The sequence below is a fragment of the Pyrgilauda ruficollis genome, unplaced genomic scaffold (assembly GCF_017590135.1).
Source record: "Pyrgilauda ruficollis isolate IOZ18807 unplaced genomic scaffold, ASM1759013v1 scaffold59, whole genome shotgun sequence".
Classification (NCBI taxonomy): Eukaryota; Metazoa; Chordata; class Aves; order Passeriformes; family Passeridae; genus Pyrgilauda; species Pyrgilauda ruficollis.
The window spans coordinates 4,941,428-4,957,980 of record NW_024527599.1 but is presented as its reverse complement, the minus strand read 5'-3'; the positions used below and the strand labels follow the sequence as shown (position 1 = coordinate 4,957,980).

The window sequence follows — 16,553 nt, the reverse complement described above, 5'->3', positions numbered from 1 at the left end:
TGTGCTGAAAGGAAGGGGCTGTGCAGTTTGCAGAGGAGCCAGGCAGTGAGGCTGGCCCTGGCAGCGAGCTGAGCACGTGGGCAGATGATATTGCAGCTGATGTCTGAGCTGCTTCCCTTTCCCCTGCCTGCCCTGCTCCTGCTGAAAACGAGGGGAAAAGGCACCAGATGAAGGGTATTGCGTGAGGTCATCTCTCCTGGCTGCTCTGCCTGCGCCCCAAGGAGCCCCCCCTGTATCACCCGTGGAGGATTTAATGCTTTGGTGAATCTTTCCTGTCCCAAAATAGATTTAGCATCACTTAACATCCACAGGGAATGATGAGCTGTCATTATGATGGCAAAAGTGTTCCAGGCTGTCTGGAAAATACAGCCATCATTTCAGAAGGATATCCCATGCCCACCTGCATCAGCTTGCACTCAAATTCAGAATATTCTCAATTCAGAATATTGTTTTCCAATAATTTAAAAACTGGCATTCCTATTGGATCAAAACCACCTTAAATCAAGATTTTTTTTTTAATGTAAAAGAAGCAGTAATGACATTGATGTTAAAAAACAAATAAATTCTTGGCCTGCAACTTAGCCCCCATTGGATTACAAGCAATATCTCATCTCCAAGGCAGTTTAAACTCCCTCTTAAGGAGAACTAGAAAGTTCTGCCCTCTGCATTTTCAAAACTTTCTGCATTTTCATAGACATCAGTTTAATCAGAAACAGAGACACTAAGGAACAATGAAGGAGTCCATCCCTTTGTGGTTCTCAGGAATGTGTGTTGCACATCTGGATAAACATGGGTCTCTGCAGAGAATGGAAACATTCATTCCCCAGCTGTGGTTAGGTCCAAACCCTTTTTCTTTCTCTGCTTTACTCCTAATCCTGTATTTGGTGGTTGCAAAACTGCACAAATCCTGCTGAGGCTGACACAACAGGCCCAGGAATCTTCCCCATGACCCTTTACACCCATTTTCTAAACAAAACCTTCTTCTGGGCTGTGAGCTGAAAGGAGAGATCCTGAAGGAATTGACAGTTGTGACATTAACAGAAATGCCAACTGTCCCACAGCATCTTGTTCTCCAACAGGAGATGGGGACTGGCACTCCTAAGAGACAGGAAAGGGATGTATTCCCTGTTTATTTTTCATACCAAGCCCAAGGATGCAGTCACTAAGTTGTTTGCTCAAAGGCAAGTCCAGAAGAAATAAGATATTTGTCTTGGCTCTAAAAAGTGAGAAGAATGAGAGGTGTGAGACTGGGAGTCTGAAAGCAGAGTTCACCATCCTGCTAGAAATCCTGGATTTGGAGATCTCATGGAAGTTGGGTGTCTTTAGATCTTCTGCTCTGATGCTGTGTAGGAAAACCCCACGGTCCATGGCAGCCAGGACCACAAGAGGAGCTGTCTGAAGGCCCATCCCACTGGGAAGGAAACACCTTTTTCCCTCTGATTTGACAGGTACAGATCCTGTAGCTCCACCTGGACAGATCAAGGACCTCCCCTTGAGGAGGTGTTGCAGGACCATGAGGGAATCTGAGCTCTAAGCTGACAGAAGGATCCAATACTCTCCAGAATAGGTATTTCACATAGAAAAGTCAACATTTGTTATCAAAACCCATCATCTAAGAAATACATATAAACCACAGGCAGCAGCTTTGGTTCATTAGCTTAAATTTTCTCTTTTAACATCTCTCCTAAAGCCAGGGCAGCAGCATCTGCTGTTACAGCAACAACACGAGCCCAGCCTTCATCACTCCAACAATGAGAGGAGGCTGCAAAAAGCTGAGAGCTGATACAAAATGCAGGGCAAGCCCTAAATTAACCCTGCCTTGCCAAGGTCAGTGCTCTGCCCTCAGCTTCAGTGGTGTTGGAGTGCACCTGTGGCAGGAAAAAAGGTTAAGCTCTTTTATATCACCTAAAGGAAAGCATCAATATTTGAGGGTTTGTTTCAGGAGCTGTTGTTTGCATGGCTGAAGTAGAAAAACAGAGACACAGGGAAGCTCATCACTGTAAATTATTGATCTGCTGCTTTCTAGACACTGAAACTGGTAATTAAACAAATGGTAAAAAGATACTTCATCAATTATAGAGGTGCCATTTTAAATTACATTTGCTCCAGGATGAATAAAACACAGAGGTTAAATGCTTTGGGTATTTCATGCCTGCTTCTTGTTCAAAATCCTCACTGCACCAATGATTCTAATTCTCATACCCTGCTGCTCCAGAGCTGTGTGCTCTGTATCAAGCTTCACAAAGGGAAATTAGAGCTTTTGTTTCACAAGTCTGAGTTCACACAATGTCCAGGAAGCACAGTGCCATGGTCAGGAGAGAGCATTTGGAGCAGATATCATTGGGATCCCCTTTCTGCTCAGCAGGGGTGGTTGTATGGCCATAAGTCAAAGCCCTGTGGTAACAGCCCTCCCTCAAAAATCAGACCAAAAAAAAAAAGAGTTTTGTCTGCTAACAGCCACTTGTGCAATCTGTAAGGCACTGGGCAGACATTTAACACTGGCCTGATGGTTTTTAGAAGCTATAGACATGCACACACCCTCCCCAACCTAAAATATCACCAGCAAGCTGCTTGTGAAGCAATATGGTGATGACATCAAAGATGCCCTTTCAAGCAGAAATCATGTCACAATCATGGTGATGACTCAAATTTGATTTATGATAAATTTTTATACGAGGGTGCACACCTTACTGCATGAGGCTTAAGGTTATCTCATTCCACATGTTAAATATGTGAATGTAAAAGTACACTTGCTCTAATACTGATTTTGAAACAGCAACAGCAATCAAAGAAGAGCTTATGGCTCTTGCATTTCCTGGCACAGGTTCTCTAGAACCATTATTATATCACAAATAGATTTCACCCTGGGAAAGCATTTAGTGAAGGCTGAGTTCATCCATTGAGATAGGGCAGGGAATATGAATATTCCAGGTTTAAGGCTGCAAATGCAGCAGAAGCAGCTGCCTTAAAGGCACATGCAAAACAACCTAACAGGTGGACACAGCTGGCATCCCTCATGGAGCAGTGAGGCAACACCAGGGAAACAGCAGCTGCTGCTGGGGCCAGAACAATCCTGGAAGTCAAAGAACTCATCATGGAGCAGAGGGGCAGGAGTGAAGGTGGCAGCTCAGAGAGGAAAGAGAGGCTGAGGTGGAGAACTATCAGAATATGGTGTGGAAGCTGGAGGTGATGGAAAGCTGCCAGATGTCAGCTGATGGAAACAGTCCAAGTGGGAGATGGAGGCTGGACTGTAGGATTTTTGTGGAGGAAAGAACATCAGTTCTTGGTAGGGGGACAGGAGAATCAAAGGCTGAGCTGACTCTTCCTACTGCTCCCCAGATAATGAGGCTGAGGCACAAGGAGAGCCAGCTCTGCCACAGGCCTGGTGCCAAGTGCTTTGAGAAGTGCTCCTTGCCTCTTCTGAGGAGAGTTACACAAGGTAAGGCTTTATTCATAAGTGCCTGATGGATCCTGTGTGTGCAACAGCTCCTACCAGCAGAGCAGTGTTTGTGGGAAATGTTAGGAAGAGTGTCTAAGAGAGATAAAGCCTTTGAGCTGCAGATGAAGCTGCCAGCCCTCATTTCCAGCTTGTCAGAGCAAGTCCTTCTTGAAGTCAGCAGGCTGGAATGAAGAGAATCTGGCATTTGTGCATGGATGTATGGCTCAGACAGGCAGGGCTGCCTTTAATCAGACTTTCCACAAAGCAGGGGAGTGGGAGTGGCCAAGTGCAGAGAGTGATGGGCGTTATCTGCTCTGCATCCACAAATTCCTCCCCTCCGACTGTGGATTTCAAGCCTGACCTCCTTTCCTGCTTCCACCAGCCCCTAGAGCTGGAGGGGAAGGGCCATACAGGAATCCGAGAGTCCTTCACATTCTCAGAATTGCTGGGGTGTGTGAGAGGCAGCACACACTTGTCTGGTGAGCTGACAAATTCCACAACAGCTGATGGCTCCCAGGAGTAGCTGCACGCAGGTACCTGCAGGGCTAAACCCACTATTCCAAAATTCACTTTTCCAAGTGCTAACCCACTCCAGCTCACCTGCTGGGACACAGCTGATTGTGAAGCCTCTTCACCCACAGTGCATCAAAAAGGAGCAAAACTCCACAACATTTGAATCCAGCTGCCTACTGCAGCATAAAGAATTCCAGAGCAAACCACTTTTGGTTGTTTTCTACCCTCACAATGAGCCTACAGCCCACTACACCACACAGAGCTCCAATTCCAGCTAGAAATAGCCTCTTGAGGTCTCTGTTGCAGGATGACATTCTTAAATTCTGTTTCCTTGTGTGCCACTGCTAGTGGTGACAGCAACAAATTGCAGGAACCTGCACGTATGCCCAGAGTGGGCACAGAGCCACATCCGACCTCTGGCACGGAAGGTTCTGGCAGCAGAATTAATTCCTTTTCCCTCACCCTTTCTGCCTGTGTCTCTCATGGCATGCTCAGATACCACAACAGAGTAACCTTGTTCTACTACCCACCACAAATGCCGTGTTAGAGTCCCACTGGGCTCAAAGGTTCCTTGGATCTTTACACCTGGTGAAAAGCAAATGGGAATCTCTGCATCCTCACCTGGGTAAGGTATCCCCCATCCTGACCCTCAGTGCACTGGCTCTCCCAAACTCCATCCATGGAAAACATTGCTCTAGGAAGGGGAGGGGAGCAAAATATTCCAGACACCAACTGGACCCCTGTGCCTTGGGCCCTTCTTCCTGTTTTGGATGCCATCCACTTTAAGGATGCTTTGGCAAGAGGCAGAACAGACAGCAGCTTTTCCTGGCTCTGTGTCCATGTGTGTGCAGCCTGGAAGGATTTATCAGTGCCTCTCCCTCCCTGATCTGACAGCACATTACAGGGCACCAGCAGGGCAGGACTCAGGGGCAGGTGCTCCTGCACTGCTCAGGAGCTGGGACTGTTGGAGCTTGGGAATCTCATTATGAGCAGTGGAGATGGCCTGTTCTGTTTGTAAACCTTGATAAAGCCAACATTTAGAAAACAACTAATTACCATTTGTGTCCCAAACAGCTGGCCTAGCTCCACATCCACATGCTGGGAGGTTTTGGTGCCAATCAGCCCACACATCAGAGCACAAAAGTCCCCCAGTGTGACTGCAGAACCTTCTAGCAAACAAACTTCTCACTAGCACTGACTTCAAGGATCAAAACACAGCAGTGTAAGAATAGAACAGCCACACAAGCCATCCTTCCCACATCATTACACTACAGACACTTGTCCAAGGTGAAAAGGGCACAGAAAATGTCCTCTGAGGTGCCAGAGGGCAGTCCCAGGCTGCTGTCAGCTGATGTTACTGTGACACAGCCTCTGTCCCAGCTGTGCCTGTCCTGGCCTTGTCCCCCTAAGATCCATTCAGCTCTGAGCAGGCAGTTCAGGGAACTGAAACAAATAGAAAAAGTTGTTTTTGTCATCACTGCTCTCCCAACTTTCTTTCAAAGGGTTAATCAAAGGGTCAAATGGGTCAAGTACAAGGCAGGGAGTGGAGAACTACAGTGAAACCAATTAAAATTGGTTCAGTGAAAGGTAAAACAAGATGATCTTTAAGTCCCTTCCAACCCAGACCATTCTATGATTCTAAACAGAACTGATATCAGGATAAGCTTATCTTAGATACTGGGGGAACACAAAAGAAAGGGCATTTCATGGAAGTGACATGGATGAAACTCCAAGACTCTCTGGCTGCTTGTTCATCCCCTGATGCCTTGAGCACTGAAATCCTGGAGAAGTGACACGAGGACAGTGTCACCCCCAGCAGCCCTGGGGACAAGCCCAGGAATGCCACCAGGGGTGCAGCCTGTCAGCTGCAGTGCTCCAGGAGCAGGGGAGCAGCACCATAAATCACCTAATCTGACACGTGGGGATCCTGTCCCAGCACTGCTCTGCTACTCCCAAAAAATGCAAAACCTGACACTTTTTTGCCTTAGAAATGAGGGCTGATGCTGGTGGGTTTTGGTTGCCAGCACACAGGAGAGGAGCAGCTCACTCCACACACTCATCACTGAGCCATTTATTGAGCCAAATGAACCTCCCCATGCCCTATCAATCCAGAAATGTCAATCCAGCCCACACTAAATACTGATTGATTTTCTACTCTAACGAGCACCGTGTCACATTTGTGTTAACTACTCATCAGTTCAGATAAGTGGTTTGCAATTAAGATAATTTGAGACCAGTACAAGTGTGGCCTGAAAAGCACTTTCAAGAGTTCAGCACAGAGAAATTCACTGCTCAAAACAGCCAGGTACCAAGCTAACAGCTACACCAGAATTTACCTTTCCAAAACAAAAAAATTTGTCACAATCTAATTTTTCCTTGGAAGGCAATAACTGGCTCGTACAAAGATTTCTTCCCACATGTGCACACTCACCCTGCAGCAACACTGATTTCCTTCCTCTCAGGTGACACCACAATCCTGTCACAGGTGCTCCCTTATTCTGATGGCAGGCAGGCAGCATTCCAGCAAAGCTGCACTCAGTGACAAACAGCCAACTTCACTGAAGCCTCCAGAGAAAAATAAACAGCTACAGGAGAGCAGCTTTGAGTTCCATGGCCGTGAGCCTGGACATAGCTCACATTCTCATCCTACACGGAGCCACTTTGTGGAATTTTCCTCCCAGTGCAAGTGGTTTGGACACCAGCAGCTGCCAGTTCAACACATTCAGGTTACAGTTGGAACTCCCCTGTCCCCACCTAGGTCCGGAAACTTCAGAGCAGACACTTGGCAACCACTCAGGTTTCAGTTTGAAGAGAGAGATCAAACAGCCTCCTGCACAACACAAGGTTTTTTTGCATAGAGAACACCACATCTCTTGCAACATTTCCTCTTCACATGGAGCCCTCATGACCAGTCTGCCAGAGCAGCAGGGAAGTCCTCAGTCCCTCCCAGCACTCACTACCTGCCAGGCTGCCAGCACCAGCCATGCCCTGCTTTTCTCTCCAGGAAGTGCAGATCATCTCTTTTTTTTACTCTCCTTTCCTTTCTGCTTCTTCCTTGTAGCAAGACACAAATACCTCAAATCAGATTAGTTTATATTTGAGTCAAATAATGTCTGAAAGCTTTACCCTAATATGTAAATGGCTCATAACCAGCAGCCCTTGTATTCTTTAATTATATCAGGTAAAGAAAAAAGACACCGTGCTTCTTCATTATGTTGTTTTTCTTAAAAGTTCTAAGGGACTTTAACATACCTGATTTGGAAATACCTCTTGCATAAATTATCCCAAATTCCTCCTAGCTTTCTCAAATCCCTGCAAAAGCAGTCATGAGAGTGCTGTTTCTTCTGTGGGTTTAGGGGACACCTCTTTGGTAATCTTAAATCACAATATTTTAAGGTATTGAACTGACAGCACTACAGCTCATCTGCACTACTTTTACAATCAAGACTCAAACAATTTACAGAGCTGCTTTCTGCTGGAAACCAAATTTTTAAGTGCTGAAACTAAGCTCCAACTGAAGTAATACAAGAGCCAAGACAATGGGCATTTGTCCCCAAGTTATTCCATAAAGCTGAGCTTGAATTTTCTTCAGCTGAATAGTCTGAGAGTCCCCTTCTTCAGGAGGATGTGGAGGCCAACAGAGCAAAAGGAGATTGATCCGATCTCTGATATGGGCTGATTTTGGCCTCACCACCTTTTCTGCCTCCCACACATCTTTATCTCCATCTAACTTTTCCAGCCTCCACTTTTTGGCCTCTCCTTGCTGACCTCCCACACCATTTTGGCTTCCCACTCCTTTTCAGTTTCTGCTTTTTCTATTGGTCTCCCACCCTTTCTCAGCCTCCACTTTTCCTTCTGGGTTTTCAGCCTCTGGTTTTCTCTCAGACCAGCACAGAATATTCAAACCCCCTGAAGGTTATGAACTGGTAAACTCCCTTTCCAAACAACCACGTTTCACCTTGATATGTCCATCCACACTTTTTCTACACCCCAGCAGACCAGAAATAACCCATGTCCATGCTGACACCTCACAGTCAGAACTTGGGTTTATGCCCAAGGAAACCTGGTGGTTCTCTCAGTGATTCCAATCCTGCTAGGATTATCACAGCACTGTACAGCTGTTTTAATGGCATTATAAAGTAAAATGTGAGAATTTCTGGGATGGTAAAAGTTGATGCTCTAAGCTTTGCTGATAGCTCCATCAACTGCTGTTCCCAGGTTCTATCCATCAGATTCCTGGACAGAAGATCAGCAAAATTAAATATAATATGTGTTCCCTCAGAGTGCTATGGTTGGGCACACACAAAAACACACTCTGTACTTTTCTGCAGAACTTGCTTTTGATCCCATCCCCCACTTATAAGAGCAAACAAATGCATGCACAAATAAAATGAGAATTTTGCAAGTCACATATTTTGTATTTGCCTTCATTATGAGACGAAGTTTTCCTTTCTGTTTTCCAAAAAATTGTGTCCAAAGACGCTTGTAATTTTGGGAAAAATAAAAAATAAAATTTTTGAATACACTATTTAAAATTAAGCACTTGGTTTACTTGAGAAATGTGATGGGTGCTCTGCTGGTTGTTTATTCAGAATCCCAAAACCAACCAGGGACACAAACCCTGGGTTGTTAAAACCTTTACAGGAGTAATGGGTGGGGAGGGAAGTTTCCTGTAACATCTGTGAGAAAATCCCATGCTAACACAGAACAGCAGATCATGAGTCAGGAAAAGGCAGAAAAGCTCACAACTGAACTCCAGTGCTCACTCAAAGGAGGCAAAAGAAATATCTGTTTTTCTGTCTGAGTTCCAGTTCTGTCAGAGAGAGAATTCCTGGCTTCCTGGTGCAAAGGTGTGGCTTTCCCTCCCAAGAAGAACAAGAGGCAATTTCAAACAGACTCCAAAAGTCCTAAGAGTGGAGGACAACCTGTTATTTAAAACAACAAGATCTGTGGACACAGAAGAAGGCTTCCTGGTCTCTAATTTGGAAGGTTCAATAAAACTTTAGAAAAGCCCAACACTAATTTGTGCAATAATCTTCCCTGTCTCCAAACCACACCATTGGACTCACCAGCTTTTACTGCAGATCAAACCCTGAGCTGCAGCAGCAGCATTTGTAATGCAGTGCTGTGTGGTGTTGCAAATATGCACCAGGTTTTGTTTTTTCCAAAATGTTGGTTATAGTGTGCAGCCTTGTAAAGCACAGAACTGCATATTTTAGTTATTAAACTTCACAAACAAGTCTGGCTGTTGAAAGTCATTTCCCTGAGTAAACAATGACTCAGTGTGGGCTGTATAATGTACAAGTTATTAGTTACTGTTAGTGAGTTTAAAAAAAACTCAACTCTATACAAAGGCCTGCTTCAGAATGGAAAATAGTTTTCCTCCTACTTCTATAGTCCCAGTTATATTGTTTCAGTGGAATTTAATTTTCTAAAAAGCTAAACAGATCACTATCTCTTCATTATATAATTGGACATTGACTTAACTGGACCCTTCAGCCATGAACAATATGTACAGTGTGAAAGCTGAGTTTACCCTTTTTTCTGTTCTCAGTTTGTCATTATAATGCTGAAGTAAAGCTGATTCTTTCCTGGATAGGAATAGCCCATCTAGACCAGGCATCAGGTGACAATGAAAACAGACATAAAGACAAGCATAAAATATTGAGAATATGGTAATGAAGAAAAATGCAATTGCAAGTTCCATAAAATCCTCTGACAAACACTGCTCCCTAGCTGAATTACAGCTCCTTCCATAATCCCTCTCTTCATTAGCAAAATTGCCAAATACACCTGGTGATTGTCAGCTGGCAGAAGGCACCAGATCACTCTGCCTAATGAAACTCAGCTGCTAAGGCACCAAGGTTTCCCTGCAGCCTCCAACCCCCTCCAAAGGCTGTTTTCCTCTTCCAGTGTGCACTGTGCCAGGGTAGGAGCACATCTCTGCGTTACCTTTTCTAAGGGGGAAATCTCTGGTCAGGCACCAGAACACTAAAAGGAAATACAGAGTCAGATCATAGAATATCCTGAGCTGGAGGGACCCACAAGGATCAACTCCTGGCCCTGCACAGACACCCCAACAACCTCGCCCTGAGCATCCCTGGGAGTGTTGTCCAAATTCTCCTGGAGCTCTGGCAGCCCTGGGGCCGTGCCTGTTCCCTGGGGAGTCTGGGCAGTGCCCAGCACCCTCTGGGGAAGAACCTTTCCCTAAAATCCAACCTAAACCTGCTCTGGCACAGCTCCAGCTGCTCCCTCCTGGCACAGGGCAGAGGTTGGTGCTGCCCCTCTTGAGGAAGCTGCAGCCCCCAGTGAGGTCTGACCTCAGTCTCCTCTTCTCCAGGCTGAACAAACCAAGTGACCTCAGCTGCTCTTTATAGGACTTCCCCTCTAGACCTTTCATCATCTTCATAGCAAACTCTGTGGTGAAATTTTACTAGAAAAGTGCCTTCAAAAGAAATTACCAACATAAATTTCAAGGCACAGCTCTAGCTTACAGAGCCCAGCCTGCAGGCTGAGTGCCACCACAGCTGTGTCACAGAGGACTTCTTAGTCATTCATGGTCTCTCCATTTCCTGGCAAATATCACAACACATTTTGACACGACATTCTTCACCACCAACAATGACACTGCCCATTCAGTTGCAGAGCTTTCAGTGACTGCAGCCTGCTGTACCTCCCAGCCCTGGGACCTCACTGCCCAGAGGGCAAACACTCCAAAGGTACTGCCAAAATGTCAAATTCTACGTCTATTTATTATCAGCTGCTGAACTGAATCACAGGAAGGGTGGTGGCCAGGCTGGCCCAAGGTCACTGTACTGGTTAAAGGGCTGAAAGTGTCCCAGGAAAGCTGGACATTGGCACCTGACCAAATGCTTTCCTAAAGAAAAAAGCTGCCAGGGAGAGCTAACCATGCATGCATGAATGCCACAGGAGTTCTAAATACTAACCTTCACTGCCTTCCAGTATAGGAATTTAATACAGAACAGACTACACTGGAGATATATAGCAACAGAAAAGGTACTGGCCCTGCTGCTCCTTGCTGTATTTAAATGTCTAAATATTTAAATAAGGCAGGGCAGGGCTGTAAGGAACACCTCCACCCCCACAGAACATGACTCAGTTACAACAAATTACTTGAGATTTGTCCACTCCAAACCTTCTGCCATAACAAGCCTTGTTATCCTTTCACATTGACTTGTGCTGCCTGCTTACATCTTTATTAATATTTTCTGGAAAGAGCTGGTCACCCACCCCACTAATACATCAACAAGAAATATGCAGAGGAGGGCACAAAATACAGAGCAGGATATTTTCCAGCAGAGAGATCCCTGAATCCAGGCACAGAGAGGCACAGCACAAGTGGCTCCCTCCGGGCAGAAGAAGAACTGTGCAACAATCTCAGAGGAAGACAAGGCATGCAAACTTCACCCACTAGAGCTGACAGCAGGGTGGATGGATGGTTTCTGGAGAAGCCAGGGATAGCAATCCTAGGCAGAGCCAACCACATCACTCAGGAGCTGGTTCCACAGCAGTAAAGCAGCGTTTAACACAGGAAAAGCCCTGACAGGAGACACACACATGCCATAACTGCAATCACTTTATGCCAGCACAAAGGGCCCACCTGATCCCAGCCTTCCCTGCCTCTGTGCAGATGTTGCTGTGCTCACACAGAGAGCTGGGCTGGGAAACTGCTCCTCACAAATCACCTGTTTGTTTGGCCTGCTCAGTTCTGATCTGGATCAGTTCTCACCAGTTAACCACCTCTGGCTGCCACTGAGGTAACCCAAAGCACAACACAGATGGTTTTCCCCACGGTAACACTTTAGAAGCACACAAATCAGCCTTTCTAAATGGTTCTTTAGCCTGTGTGAAAGGACAAGTGATTGAGTTACATCTTTTACAAAGGGCTGTGGGACAGAGCAGCCCCAGGGAAATCTGTACTTTGAGTTCCCTCCACCTCCTCTTCTGCAGCACCTGTAACACTCCAGCTTTCCCCAAACGCACATTTGTCCTCCAGAAGGCACTACTGGTTATCTGAGAATAGTGCTCACTCATCAGTCCTTTGAACTGGGAGGCAAAGTGCTGCAGCCCAGCGCTCCTCAGTATTTTCCATGCTGGAACCATTCACAGCTGCCAGGTAAGAGGCAAGGGAAGGGGCACTGGGAGCTGTGTTTTATACACTGCCCTGGCACTGTGGCAGCTGCTGCAGTTTGTTTTTCCTGCATTTGGAGCAAACTGTTCCCTTGGACAGGGGTAGAGGAATTTGTCCTGTTCCTAGAAAGCATGTGGTTCCTAAGGCAGTAATAAGCAACACGACACTACAAACAGAAAAATCCCAAATATCTGAACAAGACTAAGACTGTCTTAGCTTTGCATAAAGGCATCCATAGATTTTGAGATTATTCACAGAAAAAAACACTATATTTAATGTTATAAAGCATTCTTAGACCCCAGTTTTTTACTGGCCTTCCTCCAGTGGGGTTAGATTAAATAAAAAAATAAAAATGGCTTGACTCATTTTGTCAGGATCTATGTAAGTTCTCTTACAGTTATTATAAATCCTGAAGATGTACTGTAAATCACAAGTTTCTTCACTATTAATTATGCAGAAGAGAACAGAAATTACACATGTGGATCCTGACTCACATGGGATCTCTCACTCCTTAGTGTTATGATTCACACCTTTTTTTTCTCTCTCTCTCTTAAAAAAAAAAAATCTATCCTTTATACCATGATAAATTAGAACATGTGTTCAGTGTAGCACTCCATTGGTCCTTGCCAGGCAGAACACAAAATTCATATTTACACAGCCCCTCCCTAAACACAGGATTATATCCACTATCAAAACTAAAACCCCTGAAGTGTTATGACAGCGGTTGCCGTATCAGGGCTTACTGTGAAAATTAAGAACTCATCAGTTCCATAAGCCTTAGGCAGTTCCTAAAAGTTTTGAAAAGGTGCTGACAACTGGCAATTGTCTATTGCTCCAAAAGGGGATGAAAGAAAAATGCCTTTCTTCCCAAATAGTCTAAGATGTGGTTCTGTTTTCATGGCTTGTCCCACCAACCAAGTAAATTTTCTCATTTGTCACTTTTAAAAACTAAGCAGCTGCCATCCACAAGTAGTTCCGGAGGAGCCTTCCGCCCCAAGCAACTGTCAGAGAGAGATTAAATACCAGAATAATCTCTGTATTGTATCCCAGAACCACTTTTCCTCTGCAATCCTCCCAACGACAAGAATGCAGCTCAAGCCAGCTTACTTGGAAAATTCAAGTTACTAGAATGAGTTGCTTATTCAGGCAGAGTCAGATTCCTCCCATGAGTCACTGTCACTTAAAACAATTAACTCCGGGTGTATTAGAACTGAGGAAAACCGGCATGGAAAGCAGCACTGGAGCCAGGGACCCTGAGCCTCAGTGAGGACGAAGACTTGTGGTCTAAATTGGAGAAGTTAAGGAGTTTGACCATCTCCACCTGTGAGAGAGGGCTAAATACACCGAGCTTTCTCCATGAAGTGCTTTGAGGCACCTGTGCAAGCACCGGCAAAGAAGGAAGAATTCCTCCAACGCGGACGTCAGCGCTGTGCACAGCAGGGTGGATCACACCCAGCAGCGCTCGGAGCCGTAACGCAAGTTCGGGATGTACAGGAAGCCTGTCTTGACAAGGGCAAGCCAAGCCGCCTGGAGCCCCGGCCGTGTCACGGCCACGTCTGAGGCGGGAGCAGCCCCGCCACACCCTGCCCGGCTCCGCTCGGGCTCCCCGCGAGCAGCGCTCGCCCCGTGCCGGGCAGGGATGCGCGCACGGAAGCGTTACCGGAGCGCAGCCAGCGACCGCCCGGGAGCCGGGCAGCGAGCAACTGCTGCGGGCAGCCGGAGCCACGCCGTGCCGCCGCCGAGATGCCGGCTGCTCTACCCCGCTCATTTGTTCCTTTTCCGTGGAGAATGTTTCGAGTTTCCGGGAAGGTCGGCGGCTGCGGGAGAACGGCCGAGCCGCGGCCGCCCGGGGCGCCGCCCCCGCTGCCCCCGCGCCGCCCCGCAGCCCGCGGCCATGTGCCCGAGCACCGGGAGCGCCGGTGCCGCCGGCCGGCCGGGCGGGAGGCGGCCGCGCACACCGACCGACCGCTCAGCTCGGTGCCCCCCGGCCCCGCTCACCTGCGCTCGGTGCCCCGGGACGCGCGGCTCGGGGCCCTGCGGCGGCTCCGCGAGCGCCTCGGCGCCGACTGCCCGCGGGAGCCCGCGCCGCGCCGCTAGTGAGCATGTCCGAGCGCCGGGCATGCGGGCTGCGGGCCGCTGCCTCCGCCCTCACCTGCACCGGCCCCGCCGCTCCGCCGGGACCCCGCCTCGCCCCCCGGCACGGCCCGCGCTGGTCACGTTGTCCGCCGCAGCAGCATCCTGCTGAGCAGCTTCTGCAGCGAGCTGCTGCTGTTGCCTCCAAGGGCAGACGCACCTGTCTGCTGCAGACGGACAAGATAAACCTGGAACGCTGATGGTAATTCTACCGGCCCCTCCTGGCTGTGGGAGTCATCAGAAGTGCATGTTCCTGGGAAGGACGCAGGTGGAGTTCGCTCTGGAGTGATTGCAGCGAACTCGGGTAACCATCCGCTGTGAGCAGCAGATTGGCTCATCCCACACAGGTGTGAAATACCCGAGGCAGTCTCGTCAGGATCTACAGGAAATTCTACACACTGAACCCCAACAGCCTGAACCACTCTGAGCTAAAACAGTAAAAAAGCTCTGCTCTTGGCACTCCTGCAGCAGTTTTAAAGTATCTTAAAGTTTCTCTTAAACCACCCCTCTCTGGGCATTCATGCAACACCAACACTGCTCGACATATAAAGTAGCAAGTTATCATTTCATAAAATGTTAATAAGTGTTTAAAACTTTTTAGAAAGTTGAACCGATACATTTTCTCTCTTTGATGTCTTCCCCAGGACCCCGGCACACGCTAAGGCTTAAAGGAACATTTCTCCCTGGGAACAACACTTCAGTCCTGCCAGTGTCCCCTGCTATCACTGCAAATAAGTCAGTAACACTCCTGCAAACCGAGGAACACCAGAACTGCCACTGTCTCCTCTCCCAGCAAGGCAGAGGGAGCTCTTGGTTTTTTCTGGAGTAAAATGACTCTACCTGACAATTGCGTAACCACACAGCAAATGTCTCAGCTCATTTTCAGATTGAGTTTCAGATTAGTCACTAGAAAGACAATGCTAGGAAACAGCAGCAACGTGCACAGATGTGCACTTCAGTACAAGATGAAGATCTGTTAAACAGGTTTTAAATAGCTATGGCAGAGAGAAAGAAATTCAGTTGCACTTAGGTACTTCCAAACATTTTAAATTTTACACAGTTCCTTTTCTTTGTCTCCTCTAATTAAAAATTATACAAATGCAGATAGAAAACAGAACACACAGAACAGCCATTAATTCCAAGAAAACTGAAATTATTAGAAAAGTACCATCCTCATCAACTGTTTGTGTCAAACCAGAAAAGATCAGCTCATGGATTTCTATTTGCTTACATACAAACCCTGAACACAGGTCAAGAAAGTGCCAAGTTCACAGAATAGTCAGTTCCTTGAGATACTTATAAGTCTGTTAATATGTGCCTGTATCACTGAATTTTCCATATGTGAATCTTTTTGTAACATTCAGGGCATGAACCCCGTGACAGCACAGCCAACACAAGAGGAACAAAACAACTGTTTCAAAGTTCTTTCCCTTCCTCTGCAGTCTGAAAGTGCTCCCAGAATTCTGACAGAATTCATACAGCCAGGCCAAACATCAGCTTTGGTTCACTGCAGTATTTCTACAGGAAATAAATCTTAACGATTTTCTAAACTCCCACTCATTTTACTGCTACTAATTCCATCCCAGAGAGAAAAAACCGTTCACAACACAGCTCCAGTCACTCCAATAACCAGCCAGCCTTGCAAACCCTTCCATTCTTACCCTGGAGTTGCTCAGTTCAGATCTAAGTTTGTTATTGTGTAACCAGCAGTACCAGAAGGGGACAGAGAACAAGAAAAGCCAGGCTTACAGTCCTGCGCTCTGCCTTGCGGCCGACCACGCGGATGATTTCTCCTGTAGGAACACGTTCAATCTGCAGCTCCATTTTCCCAAGGAAAGTCAGTAAATCCCTCTATTCTTTATGGACAGTTCTGGTTTCAGTGTGCAGCAGCAGCAGCCAACCTTGACTAAGTGCAGCCTTTGGTTCAGAGCCCTGTTGTGAGAGGAAAAGATGAACCTCTGTATTTATACCAAGTGTTAGGTGTGAGCTGAAACAATGAAGTTCAAGACTGGTTTCCACTCATTCCAATGTGCCACGACAGTTCCAAGAAGCCTAAATTTATGTTTGTGTTTATTGCCTCCAACTTTGTTGCTGTTCCATTTCTGTCCCACCGGGCTCAGAAAAGTCAGGTCGCTGCGGATGCTGTTCCAGAGGTGTTGGCACGGAACAATCCCATGGTGGACTTCAAAAATCTACCAAGGGATTTTGTGCAGAAAAAATCCTTCATCTTTGCCTCCAAGAGCAAGCAATAAAAAACCCTGACTGCTCCCATGGTAACTACAGGAAGTTCTGCAAACTGCTGCAGAACGGAATCAT

At 46.8% G+C, this 16,553-nt stretch overlaps 1 protein-coding gene across 5 annotated transcripts in view; it reads right to left on the bottom strand.

Annotated features, from left to right (window-relative positions):
- The window catches only part of MYO1C (myosin IC), a 51,558-nt gene extending 35,408 nt beyond the window's left edge, over positions 1-16,150 (bottom strand). The window contains exon 1 of one of the 5 annotated variants that reach the window (XM_041482756.1): positions 15,987-16,150. In XM_041482756.1, coding sequence (XP_041338690.1) covers positions 15,987-16,061 — 75 coding nt within the window. In that variant the 5' untranslated portion in view covers positions 16,062-16,150. Of the gene's footprint in view, positions 1-6,383; positions 6,515-14,102; positions 14,237-14,256; positions 14,280-14,854; positions 14,977-15,986 lie in introns of those variants that run through there. The other 4 variants (XM_041482758.1, XM_041482762.1, XM_041482755.1 and 1 more) reach the window with 4 other exon arrangements.
- Positions 16,151-16,553: the final 403 nt, after the last annotated feature.